General features: G+C 50.0%; 1 protein-coding gene across 1 annotated transcript in view; it reads left to right on the top strand.

The window, feature by feature from the left end:
* GNPTG (N-acetylglucosamine-1-phosphate transferase subunit gamma) overlaps window positions 1-4,648 on the top strand; it is a 53,237-nt gene extending 48,589 nt beyond the window's left edge. The window contains exon 11 of the mRNA XM_086940572.1: window positions 3,489-4,648. Coding sequence (XP_086796698.1) covers window positions 3,489-3,607 — 119 coding nt within the window. The 3' untranslated portion in view covers window positions 3,608-4,648. The remainder of the gene's footprint in view (window positions 1-3,488) is intronic.
* Window positions 4,649-15,456: the final 10,808 nt, after the last annotated feature.

Genomic DNA, 15,456 nt, shown 5'->3' with positions numbered 1-15,456 from the left:
AGTAGGATATCCCATGAAACGGGTGGGGAATGGGAGGTTTAAAGTGTGTTTTTTTTTCTTGAAAGTTTGTGAACGCCTTACACTTGTCAGGTCACCCATTCACAAACTCCTCTCCCACTCTTCCTTCGTTAGAAACGGTCAAATTACTTCAGAAAAGGGCTCAAATAACCTGTCCAAGGTGGGTAAACAAAACGAGCATCCACAAACTTTGCAAAAAAAAAAATTCCACTTGGAGAAACACAAAGGAAAAAGCTCTGGAAGGAGCTACGTGGCTCATGAGAGCGATGCCCGTGGTTCAAGGAAGGGCAGCATAGAAAGCAAGAGGGCGTGCAGTAATGTTTCTGAAGGGTAGAGCAGAATTTGGTCACGCAGAGTAGAAAAGCAGTCCATGGTCCGGTTAGCAAGTAGCAGCAATGTGGAGCTGAAGTTCGGGGGTACAGAAGCAGGGTCTAGGGTGAGAGCAGCACAGTGTATGTGTACAGAGCAGTGTATATGAGGTGGAGGAGCCCAGGAATCTGGATGCAATCGGCTGTCACTGAACTGAGGTGTGCCCTTGCTTAAACACTAATATTGGTGTCTTAATGGTATGATCATTGGAGATGGGATAGTGATAGCACTTTCATGTCGCATTGAACCAGGCTGATCATTGAGAACCAGGGTTGTTTCATCCTCTTACTCTTTGATACATATAGGGGGACGAATAGGATGCAGGGGAGGGGTTAGAGATAGAGGTCAGAGCTGGAGGCACACATGTACTGTGCACCAGTATCCATTTGCAGCATTATTTACAGTCACATCAAGTACACGTTTTCTCTATTAACCCCTTGGCTGCTGGGGTCATTCCCCTGCCGTGGAGGGGGGGCGCACACAGCGCCTCAGTGCTCATGACGAGCTAAGCTCATCATGAGCCACGGTGGTCGTGTGCTCATGACGAGCTGAGCTCGTCATGACCACACCTGTTTGTATTGCTTTGTCCACTTGCGTAATCTAAACTTACGCACACCACTTACTCACATAGAAACTCCAACCCTTCACTGGAGGTAAAAATGAGCTTTATTAATATTGTAGGCAAAGGCATTAAGTCACTGAAACTAATAAATTCTTAGGCACCGAGTGAAAGGCAATAACCAATGAATACACCACACTATATACATAAATATGAAAATGTGAATACAGGTATATAAACAGTAAATGTCCAAAGCACCTCATCAGATACATTTGCAGCACCGGAGACTTCAACATCCCTGGCCAAGCACTGAACACCAAGTCGGGAACCCGTAGACCGGGACTCAGGGAGTAATCTCTTCGGGCACAAAAGTTGTCCCGCGAGTGCGTCCACTCCAAGACGGAGTACCTGAGCTCCACCCCACAGACACCGCTTTTTATATTTTAAATCAACATGTTCGAGAAGCTATAGCAGGCGCTCTCGCCCATCTATTCACAGGTGCTGGCCCCATATCTGCATCAGCCCCACCCACCCAGACAGACCTGGCCAGATTCTGTTTGGGCTGTGCCGAGGCAAAAGACATTCCTTTCCCTGTCTCCGGCCTTGGAGCTTTGCACGGCCCTCCTCCCTATGTCCTAGAGATAAGCATAGAATGCACGAAAAACACGCTGAACGTACAACATAACCTCACGAGATGCCTCGCACCAGCTTGTACTGGTTTACGTGAAAAACATGTTTATGTTACTGCTGAAGTGTAACTCCAGGGCAAGGCAGCACAAAATGGAAGTGCTATGCAACAAAATGGAAGATCAGAGCATTGCATGGAATCGAGGTCAACATGTAATTTAGCACGTGTAAACATGGCAAATGCAGTACACCGTTTCATTAGAACGTTCGCACAGCAGGGGTATTTGGCCAGCGTGCGAGCGTTCTAACGGTCATGACAAGCTCATTTCCTCATGAGCAGACAAGAACCGTGGCTCATGACGAGCTCAGCTCGTCATGAGCGCGGGAGTGATTAAAGTACTGTGGGGTACACATCGGAGCCACTCTAGCAGGGACTCAACCTCCTGAGCCATCTCATTGCGCATCATCACCACCGCAAAGAGCTTAGAAAGTGGTACACCCAGTCTGTCTAATTGTATACTGCTCCTCTGTTAGTGGTTGAAAATTGATGCTGGGCACACCAAAATAATGATTAGTTGATAAAGTCAGCAGCTACAGCACTATGTATGAGATGTGGCACTGCGACCAGGGCGACTGACACCGGCCGCTGGTGCTCACAGTTTGATTCCCAGCACAGGCGGCAGGTCAGCCCAGCACCATGTGACTCTGGGCAATAGCTCGCGTAATCTTCCCAATGCCCCCCTGCGCCGTGATGCCTCCGGGTAGCTGGGTGCTTTACAAATACTGGATTTACATTTTTTTTTTACATATTGATGCACATACTCAGGATTCATCAACACACATCTGCCCAAACCCCCCTCCCGTTTCTCACCCTGGTTTTGTACCCCAAGTTAACAGCTGGTTATCTCTCTACTTCTCTCTTCTTGGGTACAAATACAGGAGGCCACACTTTCTTTGGAGGAGATCCCTTCTTCCAAGGTACTTCATTGCTATCCTCTGGAGCCTGCTTTGTAATTATTGCACGTAATGATGTCTCAGTACCATTAATGCACCCTTCACGTTTTGCCTGTATTCATGTATGGTAAACCTATGTAATGATTTCTGAATATTGAAAACCCAATAAAATGGTTTAACAAAACAAGTATATCTATTGATGCACATGTGCGCCACTGCCCGAGCAGGGTATATGGTTTACTCCACCAGGCTCACTTCGCCGTACAATTTGGAGCATTAAGGATTGAATCAATGACCACGAGCAACGCAGGTCAATATCAAAAACACTTCCACCTTCCTATCATGCCATCCAAGTCCTCATTGCAGCGAGCTGTAAAGATGAGCACAAGGACTTGCCAAAAGAAATCCAAATAAAATGATGGAACATGCTAACCTGTATTAGGGCAGGGCCGACCGAGAAATTAGGGCCAAGTGTGCAACACCAATGAAATGGCAGTATGCCGGTGCTGTGTCTCCAAATGTCATTAACTACCAGTACAATGAACCAATGGCAGTGAAATATATGCTGATCAACCACTGATGGGATGACCTTTTTACCTTTCTCTGCATTGATCATATTAGCTCTGTAAGCCATCTGTATTTTAGATACTTGTTTTGATACAATGTGAAATATTTCAAAGAAAATAATGTGCGGGACCATAAATGCTGTCATTTTAAAATTTCAGTATTATACATGGCTAAATCCTTTTTCAATTTATTTGAAAAGCGGTTTGTAACATACCCCCTTCACAATGACCCTTGGAACCCTGACTGCTAGAGTGACTTTGGCCACGGGACTATGGCTCCTTACCTGCTTATTTTTATCTATTGGTAAAGACAGCCACTGATTGATTTTACTGTGACAATACACAAAAACCCTGTGAGATGGCGAACTTGATGGGTGACTCTTGCTGTTTTGCAGACGCTGCCAGCAATGAAAATGCGAGTGACGAAAAGGCAAAGCAGACGAATCTGGACGTATTGAGAGAAAATGAGGGTCTTCGTGGAGATACTGGTCTTCGGGATGTCATACCACATTGACGAAACATTAAAGGCGTATAAGAAAGATGCTTACAAATGGAATCCTAATGGATCGGTTTTTAAAACCAAATAGTGACTTGAATCAGGATACATTCTTCAAATGAATTTGTTTGGCTGGAGAAACTAGTCTTCAGGACGTTGTACTGCAATGGAACACTGTTTATAGAAAAGTGACGGACTCATACAGGGGAGCATTTCACATTTTGCTTGCATTGGTTTCATACACAAATGCCCTGTGAGTGCAATCCACTTTGAATGCTGACATTTAGGAAGAAACCTGTGTGAGGTATATCCTGCATGTTCAAAAGATGGGTATATTCAACATTGATTGTGTATCCAAAGAAAGCTTATCGGTTTACTGCCTATGGGGATGAGTTTCTAATTTAATATAAGATAACTAATCACACTACGATAATAAATCAGCACTGCTTGGCTAGGTAATGGCACATCCCACTAATAATCTATCAAAGCAATCCATGTTAGCTGTTAAATTAAGCAGGGAAGAAAAGGCTGCTATTGCAATGCATATCGTTTTTTATTCAGCATTTGTCCGTTAGACGCAAGATACTAGCATCTATGATGATTTCTACTGACCATGTGTGGGTGACAACAGTGACACCTTTGCAGCAGGGAAAAAGTAATTCCAAAATTGGAGTATTTAAGTTGTATGTGTGCAAATGATGTTTGGGCTGAAGCATTGTGCCAGGCCATAGCTAAGCACTAAAAACAAAGACACTATTGACCTCCACAGTCCAGGTTAGTTATTAAGATAGTTCACAGGTAAGGTCCGTGCTAATGCAAGATAGGACTTGGATCAGTTCTGGACCAAACAAAAACGTGGGTAAAGGTATGATGTACAACCTGTTCGTTTACAGATTTATGTTTTATAATCTACAAATGTTTGTAATGAACCAATAATTGTGAATGATTAAATAATTATTGTTCAAACATACCATGGCTGTATTAAACATAACCTTTGGTTGTGTGATTTATTGTGGTGTTATCTGGATTCAACCCACCAATAAAACTTGCAAAACTGCACTTCTGACAAAGTGTTTACTAAACAATGTATATCCTCTGATATTCCTGTTCACTGTGCATGGTGCTTGACTGGAGCAGAATCTTCGAGTTAATGGAAAGCCCGATTGCAAGAACAAAAAGTCCTCAAAAATCTCATATAGTACTACAACTATACTGCCCGTAATACAGAGCAAGGCTAGAAATACAGAAAGGGCTATATAAGCCGTGAACTGTACAGGTGAGTGATTTGCTGGTATGATGGTGTGTCTGCTTCATAATGTTGTTTTGTCATTTTACCTTTGCCCCTGAAAGTACCCCTTTCCTTTGCTTTCCGGCAACAATTAGGGGGCTAATGTTCCTGAAAAATTCCACAAACATCACATTGGCGGCACCTCAGAAACTATTGAGTGGCAGACCATTGACTAGTCATCCCACCATGTGGTCTCAAGGGTGGAGGGGGGTAGCCCCCCTTGGCTCACTCCACACTTGCCGTGGCTGGTTAAATGAGCAATGGGGTTGCCTCCTGCCTTGCCTGTGCAAAATAATTCCAGAGGCTTGGGGCAGAAAGAGGGGCGCTGCATGTTTATTATTTTTTTTTTTTGAAAAATCTTTATTGTCAGGATGGCAAAAAGCATATTCACATCAACATATGTAGACCGCATTTACATGTCAACGTTATTTGCAATCAGGAGAAATGGATAAAACATGTTATGTTCCAACATATAGCGTTTGCCACCTTGATTTGTGCATGGAGCAGTCGTGAATAACTGGTATATACCACCTGTCGTATCTTCATAGTATTTCCACATGTTAGTCCATGAGTAGCTCACTCTTGGAATGTGTATTCGCTCCTAACATTTCAACTTTTAGATAAAATAAAAACAATAAAACCCAACTAAGGTCATCATTTGGCAATGGGTTATGTCCTTACACAGTCAGCAGTCGGCCATTCCACATGCGCTGTATCATTCCCAGTGTAACATTGCAACCCTGCCCCCTCCCGTCATACATCAGCACTCAATAGTTAGACCCACTCCATCTAGTCCTCATCTTCCTCAGACTCCGAATCCCCGCCTTCTGGCAATGGTTCACACGGTTCCCCCCTATACTTGTTCCAATGCGTCCACACCCTATTCCATTTGCGGGGGCATGCCCGTAGCACATACACTGCCCTCTCTTTCACCATTAGGAGGTCCATGTTCCTGATCCACCCAGCTACCGTAGGCAGTTCCGGGGCACCCCATTTTTGCGCAATGTCTCGTTTGGCCACTGTCACAGCCAACTTAACCCACAGCTGCCCATACCTGTCCAGGTCGTTAGGGTCCCAAATGTTTAGCAGGCACTTACGGGGTTCAGGCAGGACTGACACTTCCATGGCCTGGGAGACCGTGCGCATAATTTGCCTCCAGACGTCTTGGATCCGTGGGCAATCCCACAAAGTGTGGAGCAGAGTACCCTCCTCCCCGCAGCCCCTGAGGCAGTAAGGGTGCGACGCCCTCTGTATTGTATGTAGAATGGTCTAGTGTAGTAAGTGCGGTGTAGAATCTTGAGTTGCACTAAGCGGAACCTGGCCGATATGCCTACTTCTCGCGGTGATGCAAGCTCCTCGTTCCATTCCGTCTCATCCATCTCACCCAGTTCCCCCACACATTTCTCTTTAAGCTTCTGTGTGGGGTCCGGTAAGTTGTTAACTAGCTTTTTATATGTGAGTGAGGTTGCCTTCTGTTCCATAAAATCCGTCAGTAGCCTGTCCTCCATTGGTGACGAGTCCGGGAGTGTGGTGTCAGGTGGAATTGCCTGTAGTAGTGCGTGTCGGATTTGCACATATCTGAATGTCTCAGTGGGGCCTAAACCATATTGTTGTTGGAGTTGGGAAAATGCAAGCACCGTGCCCCCCTCCCAAGGGTCCCCCACCACTGAAATTCCTATGTTGTCCCATTGTGTGAATCCCTTACAGGACCTCAAGTTCCCCAGCGCTTTAGTGTCCCACAGCGGCGTTAACCTGGTGATTTTCCCCTTCCAACCCAGACGCGATTGCGCTGTGTGCCATAGTGTCGCCGTGTGAAACGGCGGACCGATTAGGTTCTTAACTTGCGAGTAATTGTATAGCACAGCGAGCATGCCGTCTGTACCCAGCTGTGACCAGTCCGCCTTGTATGCGGGGTCTCCCCGTGGGATGTGGATCCAGTGATTAATTATTTTAAGTTGGGATGCCCAATAATATAGCTGGAGATTGGGTAGTGCAATCCCTCCCTCATACCAGCCCTTCACCAATTTATCATGCGCTATTCGCGCTGGGCCATTGCTCCACAGCAAGCTGGATATCAGTGCAGCGACTTGTTTAAAGTATCGCGGGCCCACGATATAAGGGGAAGTACATATAGAAACCGTGGGAGAGCCATCATTTTATATAGCGCTGCCCGTCCAAGGAGGGTCAGCGGCAGTGTAGCCCAGAATTTAACGTCCGCCCGTAGGCGTGCCAGAGGTGGCAGCAAATTCTTGGTATAATATTCCGCAGCATCAGTAGTAATGAAAATTCCCAGATATTTAAAGGAGGTGGACGATATTTTTAGGGGACAGTCGTCATGTAACGTTGGGGCCGGGCCCCTGATCACGTATATGATGGATTTGGACCAATTCAGGATATATCCCGACGGCTTGCCATGCTCATCGCACAGTGCCAATAGGGCAGGGATCCCCTCGGTGGGATTGACCATGTAGATCAGCATGTCATCCGCATACAGGGAGAATTTGTCCTCCCACCCTTCCTCCCAGGTGATGCCGCGGAACAGTGGCGTCGCTCTGAGCAGGATTGCCAAAGGTTCCAGCACCAAAGCAAAGAGAAGGGGCGATAGCGGGCACCCTTGTCTAGTTCCTCGCCCCAGTGGGAATGGTGGTGAGATGTGACCATTCGCAACCACCTGCGCGACCGGTGATGTGTACAGTAACCGCACCCAAGCAAGATACTTTGGGCCGAAGCCCATTCGGGTCAGGACAGCGAACAGGTATTCCTATTCCACCAGGTCGAACGCCATCCTGGCGTCCAGGGATAGTATCACAGCTTGGTCCGTAAGGAGATGCGCCCGCGCCAGTACCCCATGTAGCCTCCGCAGGTTCAGCGCCGTGCTCCGGTAAGGCATGAAACCCGACTGGTCGGGGTGTATCAAAGTGTGTAGGTGTTGTGTCAGGCGACTGGCTAGGAGTTTCGCCAATATCTTCGCTTCAATGTTTAGCAAGGAGATGGGTCGGTATCAGGTGCATTCAGTTGGTGATTTAGCTGGTTTGGGAATGGCCACGATCGTGGCCGTGCGCTGGTCGAGTGGGAGCAGTGCCCTCTCTATACTATCATTGTACATATCCAACAGGGGTCTGGCCAGCACCGAGGCTGTCGCTTTATACCATTCTACAGGTATGCCATTAGGTCCCAGTGCTTTGCCGGATTGTAATGCCTGTATCGCCAATTGGATCTCGCCCTCTGTCAGGTCTGTTTCTAGGTCTTGCTGCGCTTCGTGTGGCAGCACAGGGATATCGATGTGTCCGAGCGAGGCCATTGCCTCCTGTTCCGTGACGGACCGTACCGGGGTGTATATCCCCTGAAAGTGGCGTGCTAGGGTGCGTACTATTTGTTCCGGGTGTGTCTGTATCCTGCCCTCATGATCATATAGTCTCTGTATACCTCTGTTACTGCCGCCTCGCTTGTCCAACCACGCCAGCATCTTCCCAGCCTTGTCTCCCACGTTATATATTCGGTGTGCGGTGTTTGCTAAGTGCCCCTTAGTAACCGTTGTCAGGTGAGCCTGATGTTGCTGCTGTCGGAGGTGTAATGTATGAGCGGTTTCTGGGGTGGGGTCTAACATGTGGGCAGTGTTCGCTGCGCCAAGCGCCAATTCTAAGTTTGCAAGTTCCGTCCTGGAGTCCCTTTTATGCCCAGTGATTGCCGCTATGGCTGCACCTCGCAGGACCGTTTTGTACGCCTCCCAGAGCACCGAGGGTGAGGAGACCGTTCCTACATTTTCAGCAAAGTAATGTGTTGTGGCCAGTTTGAGTTTTTTCCTGACTCCAGGAATCTGAAGATAATTGGGATATATCGGATATATTCTGGCGCGTTTCGACTCTTTGGTGGTAAGGTGTAGTAAAACTGGGGAGTGATCGGAAATGCCCCTGGGTAGGATTTCCAGCTTATCTATGGAGCCCAATCCTATCCCTAAAAGGAGGAAGAAATCAATACGCGAGAGGCTGTTGTGTGTGGAGGAGTAGTGCGTGTACTGGTTCGCCGTGGGATTCAGTTGACGCCAAGCATCCGTGAGGCCCAGTGCGTTCAGGAAGCTGGGAAGAACCGCAGCCCCTCTTGGGCGGTCTCGTGTGGGGAAGGTGTCAAGCAAGGGGTCGGTGATAGCATTAAAGTCCCCCCCAATGATTATGTCACCCTCCGGAAGATCAAGAAGAAATTGCCCAAGTGCCGGTAGTGCTGTAGAGTGCAGCGCCGGGGGGATGTATACTGACACCACATTAAGGGCTCTCCCCTCCCACTGGCCAGAAAGCGCCGCAAAGCGTCCCTTATCATCCGTCTTGTGGCTATGAACCAGAAAGGGTGAGTTTTTCTTAAGGAGTATCCCAGTGCCCCTGGAACCCGTAGTAAATTCAGCATGAACTGCCATGGTGTACCCGCAGCTATCTAGAGCCCTGCATGTAGTCCCTGCCAGGTGTGTTTCTTGAAGCAAAACCAACTCAGGCCCATGGCGTTTGACGGTTTGCAGTACCAAACCCCTTTTAATTTTATCCCCTAGTCCCCTGACGTTCCACGTAAGCAGTTTCAGTGGGGGTACCATCGTCAGCGCAGGGGTGCCCTCAGTGGGTGCAGCTTGCTCTTGTCGTGCCATCTGTTTTCAAGACCAGTGACGCCAATGTGCAGCAGTGTGGCGCAACTTGCATGAAATTACGTGTGCCGGAGCACCAAGTGTGGATGACCAGCAATGTGACCGTGTTTCTTATGTAAGTAGTGATGACCAATAACGATAACCATAACATTACAACTGTTCCCCCCACCCCCTCCCTGCTCCCCTGCTCCACGGACGATGTCCCGCCCGCATCCCCAACTTGGCAGAGTGCTTAGTCCCTTCCCTATCTATCTTACTTGCTCGTGGGGTTGGTGAGTCCCCCACAGGCATCGGCCAATGCCCGCCCTACTCAGCTCCATCAGCTACGAGGTCCCAAGGGCTGCAAGCGTGCCGGTCCATATGTAGCACAATCAATCAACTCCTAACAGGTTGGCCTGAGTCGAGAGGGTCTCTCTCTAGGTCAGAGTCCAGTCCCGCGGCTCCCTCTTCAGTCGTAGGGCTAGTGGTTTGGTGCTCCGTCGTCCTCCCGTTACGTTGGTTCTGGCGGTCCCTGTGCGGTCGCTGGGGTTGGCCCACCTGCCTCCATCCATCTAGCCATTCTCGCGCCACCTCCGGTGTGTCAAAAAACCATGTCTTTCCCTCGGCCACAATCCGCAATTTGGCGGGGAAAAGCATCGAGTAGGGCAGGCCCCTGTCACGTAGCGTATTTTTCACTTCAGTGAAGGATTTCCGGCGCCTGGTCACTTCTGCCGTATAGTCCGGAAAAAATGCCAAAGTCGAGTTCTGAATTTTTACAGGCGGTGCGACCCTTGCCGCCTGCAAGATGGCGTCTCTATCTCTGAAGTTGAACAGCCTGGCCAGGACAGGTCGCGGTGTGGCTCCCGGTTTGGCCGCACCCCCAGGGACCCGGTGCGCCCTTTCAACAGAGAAAAAGTTTGACAGGCCCTTCGGTTGTAGCTTGTTTTTAATAAGGTCTTCGATGTACAGGTCCATGGCGCCTTTCCCCTCCGATTCCGGAAGGCCTAGGATGCGGACGTTGTTCCTTCTGGAGCGTCCCTCCTGATCATCCAGCTTGTCCTGTAGTTGCTTCGTGACCTTTTCCATTCGCTCCATCGCCACTTGCAGGTCCGAAGTGTCCTCAATGAGTGATTTCGTGACCACCTCTACTTGGGACACTCTCTCTGACATTTTCCTAAAGTCCGCTCTCAGCAAATTAACTTCGGAGGAAATAGTGCCCACTGTTGCTTGTACCTCAGTGAGGGTTTTCATAATGTCTTCCAGGGTTACTTTCTTTGTCCCTTCTGTGTCCGGAGGTGCACCAGAGGATTGGCGCCCGCCACCCTGAGCGTGTCCATGTTGACTATACGCAAATTTATCAAGTTTCACTTGCGTCGTCGCACTTCTCGTGCCTTTGCCTGCCATGGCGTCGCGCTCACTGTCATGCAGCCCGGTCTCCTCCGTAGTTCACCTGTCGTCAGGCTATGTGTGATCGGACGGGGTTCTTACCGTCAACAGGAGCCTGCACCGCCACCCACAGCGCCCCAGTATATCACGGCCGTGGGGTCGCACTTGCTAGGAGGCTGGTCTCAGTGCTTTTGTAGTGCGGCCCTCCACGTGTGCACTCCGCTCCTTCGTGGTCGATGTAGCACGCCTAGCACCAGCGCTGTATTGCGTTGCCGGCGTTCTCCGGGCAGGGAGCACCCCGTAAGTAGTGTCAGACTCCCGGCGCGTTTCTGTGCTGCAGCGCCAGGGTGGATTCCCAAAGAGGCTGCAGCTCCGTCCAGTATTTCGGAGTGTACAACAGACGCCCCCTCAGGACAGGTTCTGTGTGCCACGGGACAAGGAGCAGCGTCCGTCCCCCCGGTAGGCTTGTGCAAATGTCCGATGCGCGGATCTGCGGGCGTGCTGCTGGGTCCCCGGCTCACTCGGGCTCACCTCGCAGTGGGTGCTGTACTCCCAAACTTCCTCTCATCCCCAAAATGGCGTCGCCGGTAGTCAGGGACGTCCCCGCTTGCGAGGGTGTTCACTCCGCGTGTGGGCGATAGGCGCAGCCAGTCCGGGGTGAAGCAGTCGATGTCGCTCCCTCAGGGGCTCACTCCGGTGACACGGAGCGGCGAAGCACGTCTTTCTGCGGATCACTGCAGGTGCCGGCTGGTGTCAGCGCGCTTCAGCCGGGCAGGGTGCACTTCCGCCCGGGTCCGCCAGGCCGGTGCTGCCGGGCAGTTAGAGGCCCTAGCCGTCCGTCTCAGATCGGAGCACTTCCCGGCATCGGACTTTCTCCGGAAGCGGATCAGCGAGTGCCGCTTGCGTTCTGAAGCTGATGTCGCTCCTTCGAGCGGGCGATGTCACGGATAGTAGTACGGATTTGTGCACAGGCCGTTATGCCTTGCGGAGCTCCCTCTTCAAGCTGCCGCCATGCTCGGCAGTTGGCCACGCCCCCCCATGTTTATTATTTTTAAATGTTTGGGACAGTCATGAAAATTATGAGTAAAAAGTTTGCATTAACTTATGATCATTGGAGCAAATCCTCAGATAAATGCTTTGCAAACACTACTTGGGGACTTTTTGTTAGGGTTACCCGTAGCTATTGACAAACAATTTACTTTTGTGTGAATGCCAGTTGTAAGATGGAAGGTGGATGCTGACTACAGAGGACAAATCCTCCTTCCCCCTTTCTTATTCTGCTGGTATATCTTTAGAAGGTTGTAGGGAGAGAATGCATGCAGCTTCCCTCCAGAGCAACCCCTGAAAAGTGTACCTGGTCTTCTGCATGTGGGATGTGATCTCTGCATTGGATCTAGAGGAGAGGACCTTCCCAGAATATTATATGTAAGTAAGAAAATTGTCCCAACCAGATTTGCTGGACCCTCTAGGATCTGGAGGTTGGTGACTCGTAATAAGCAGTAGGTGAACATTTTAATGTGGTATATTAACTATGTGATTAAGTTAGCAGTTCATGCTTTCAAGTTTGTTGATGTAGTGGTAAATCCTACATGCATTGCTGCTGTAGATCTGACAAACGTATAGCCCACCCCAAAAGAGATATTTATAGCTCGTCTACGCACGGCCCAGTGTTCAAACTCCCATTTCCAACTTTGCCTAAATAAGTTTTGATAAAGAAAGTGATAAAAAATGTGACCCCCAATTCGGAATAAGTTCAATCAAAAGGAAGAAATAGGATTTGAAATAAAGAGGATTCTGTTCTCCCTCTCTACCTCCATCCATTGCTTGGAGATTTCCTGCTGGAACAAACAGAAAAAGATTCTCTAAAAGTATACTGGTACTTAAAAATAGTTTGGAGCCCTCCAGGAGCAATCATACCTCTGCAAGACTAGGCCTCACCCTTTTATGTATGCGTCAACACCTGCCACACCCAGTTCTTGTTTTTTTCTGCTTATCGGATAGAATGCAGGACCACCTCCACCTGTGGCTCTTTTTACGCTTCTATTTGTTTATCTTATTTTTTTCTCCCCACCCTAGAAGTAACGTGTTTTTTTTTATGTGCATTTGCCAGCTTACCCTCGAAATGTGATATATTTTGTCTGCAGCACCATAGTTTTATGAGAGCCCCTCTGATTTTGATTTTTTAATTGTCATTGGCAAACTGACTCTTATTGGTGTCCAAGAAGAGATCCATACCAAAGAAGGTCCCTCTGATTTGTTGTGGGATGGAAGCCGTCACACACATCAAAGGCAGATTTTCTACCAGGCCTAGCATCTGAGTTTGAAGTGCCTATCAGTTCTGGTAAGATCCCCAACCTATTCCGGGACATTCTGCTGCACAATTAAGATATCAACTTCCAGTCTCACCTATTGAAAAGATTGTCAGTGCTTTAAGTCTTCTAGTATTGGATGATACGTCTGCACATGACCCGGTCCGAATTACAACGCAGGTGTGTGCTCCTGCTTTAAAACTGCACCAAACAGACCTGCAGCATCTGGGGCTGATCAGGCTCCCTGAGTTAAATCCTCAAAGTTAGTCTACAGGAATTTTACGCACATACTCACTTTGGTGATTAAGCCAGAGTCCTAGTGCCAGGGTCCTGTACTTCATCACCAACGGTATCTGAAAGAAACACGTTGGTGTTAGATTCCTTACCTTAGAATATCCCCATGCGTCAGACTGGATCCGGAAAGTTTTCGTCAGCAGTACCCCTGCGTGTCGGTAGGCGTCGGCGGTGGCTCCGCGTCAGTCTTCGGCGTCGTGATCGCCGGGATGACGTCGTCTGAGTACTTAAACGCCACCCGCGCGTGCTGACGTCAGTTCTTTTTTCCGCGCCAGCAAGCGCTGATCCAGGAAGAGCTAGTACCCTTAGTCCCTTTTTCACTAACTTTTTTGGTCTATTTTGACTATCTTTTTTGAGTCGTTTCGACTCCTGGTGCCGGTAGAGATGCCTGGATTTAAACCGTGCGACACCTGTCACCGTCTGATGTTGGTGACCGACCCCCACCGCCAGTGTATCTACTGTCTCGGGCCGACCACAACGACAAGTCGTGCCCCAACTGCCGGGCCTTGACCTCAAAAGCTAGGCGGGAGCAGTCCCGTAAGCTTCTCGAGCTCCGGCAGGCAGCTCCACGCCGTTCAAGGTCCTGGTCAAGGAGGAAGTCGAGGGACCGGTCGCGGAGCCGCACCCATTGATGCTCGGACTCTTAAGTCTTCCGGTAAGTTGAAGAAGCAACATCGCTCTTCTGACTTCCCTCGCCGGTCGTGCGACTCGGCCGAGGGATCAGGTGGCACCACCTGCGCGGCGCCGCAGGAGTCGCGTCCAGCCCCACACCGTCCGGTCCCTGGGCTTCACGCGACTCTGGGCGAGATTTAAGATTCCCTTGTGGCCATGAGGACTCTCTTTCCGCGTAGAGTCCCGCCGGTGCGCCTTCAGGCCCCGTGGACCCGACTGAGGGTCCTAGCGTGCCACCGGCTTCGGCGCCGTCTGGGACTTCGGTCCCGATGCCGCAGGACCCCTCGGCATCCAGGCCTGGATCCCGGTCGGCGCCAGTCGACCTCACGACTCCTCCGCTCTGCGCCGTCTCTGGTGTCGATGGGTGAGGCCTTCACCTACGACCCGGCTCCATACCTTTTATGCCTGTTTATCAGGCCATGGATGAAGGGGGGGACTGGGAGGGGGTCTGAGGACCCTCTGCCATAACAGTGCCAGTTAAGTCGGAACTGGGCAGATGAGCTGGGGGAGGCTAATGGTCTTGACACATCACCTGACACTGGTTTCATCCCTTCTCCCTCCGTGGCTACAGAGGAGGGTGCTACATATGGTGTGGTGTTGCATAGGGCAGCCAAGGCCTTGGCTCTTGAGCTCCCTGCTGCGGCCGTGAGGACTAATCTCCTCATTGAGGTGCTTCAACTGCCAGTAAGCTCCTCGGTGCCTATGCTGCTGTTCAATGAAGCCCTTGCCGACGTTCTGATGGACACTTGTTCAGGCCCTCCACAGTGCCCCCTGTTGATCGGAACGTGGCCAGACGCCACCGCCCAGTTCCAGGCGACCCCTGCTTTCTGTCCGTGCACCCCACTCCAGAGAGCCTGGTGATCCAGGCCTCTATGTCCCAGACCGCATGCCCGTCTGCTCCCCTTGATTGGGAATCCAGAAGGCTAGATCAGTTTGGGAAGAAACTGTTCTCCTCAGTCAGTTTGGGGTTGCGGTCCATTAATTCTGCATGCCTTTTGGGCCATTACACCCACTCTCTGAGGGATACGGTGGTGGCCGTGCGGCCTCAGTGTCCGGAGGAGGCCCGGACACTAATCGCCCAGGCTCTTGCTAAGGGGCGAGATGCGGCACGGTATTCCATCCGATGCGGACTCGAAAGGCAGAGCGATTTCCACAACAGTAACGATCCGTCGCCACGCCTGGCTGAGGTCTGCCAATTTTTCGGGGGATGTCCAGAACATGCTCATGGACATGCCTTTCGATGGCCATCGCCTTTTTGGCGACAAAGCAGACAGTGCGCTTGAGCGTTTCAAGGACTCCAGGGCTACGGCCA

Source organism: Lissotriton vulgaris, chromosome 10, assembly GCF_964263255.1.
Source record: "Lissotriton vulgaris chromosome 10, aLisVul1.2, whole genome shotgun sequence".
Lineage (NCBI taxonomy): Eukaryota > Metazoa > Chordata > Amphibia > Caudata > Salamandridae > Lissotriton > Lissotriton vulgaris.
The sequence above is the reverse complement of the archived record's forward strand: the minus strand, read 5'-3'. Positions and strand labels throughout refer to the sequence as shown.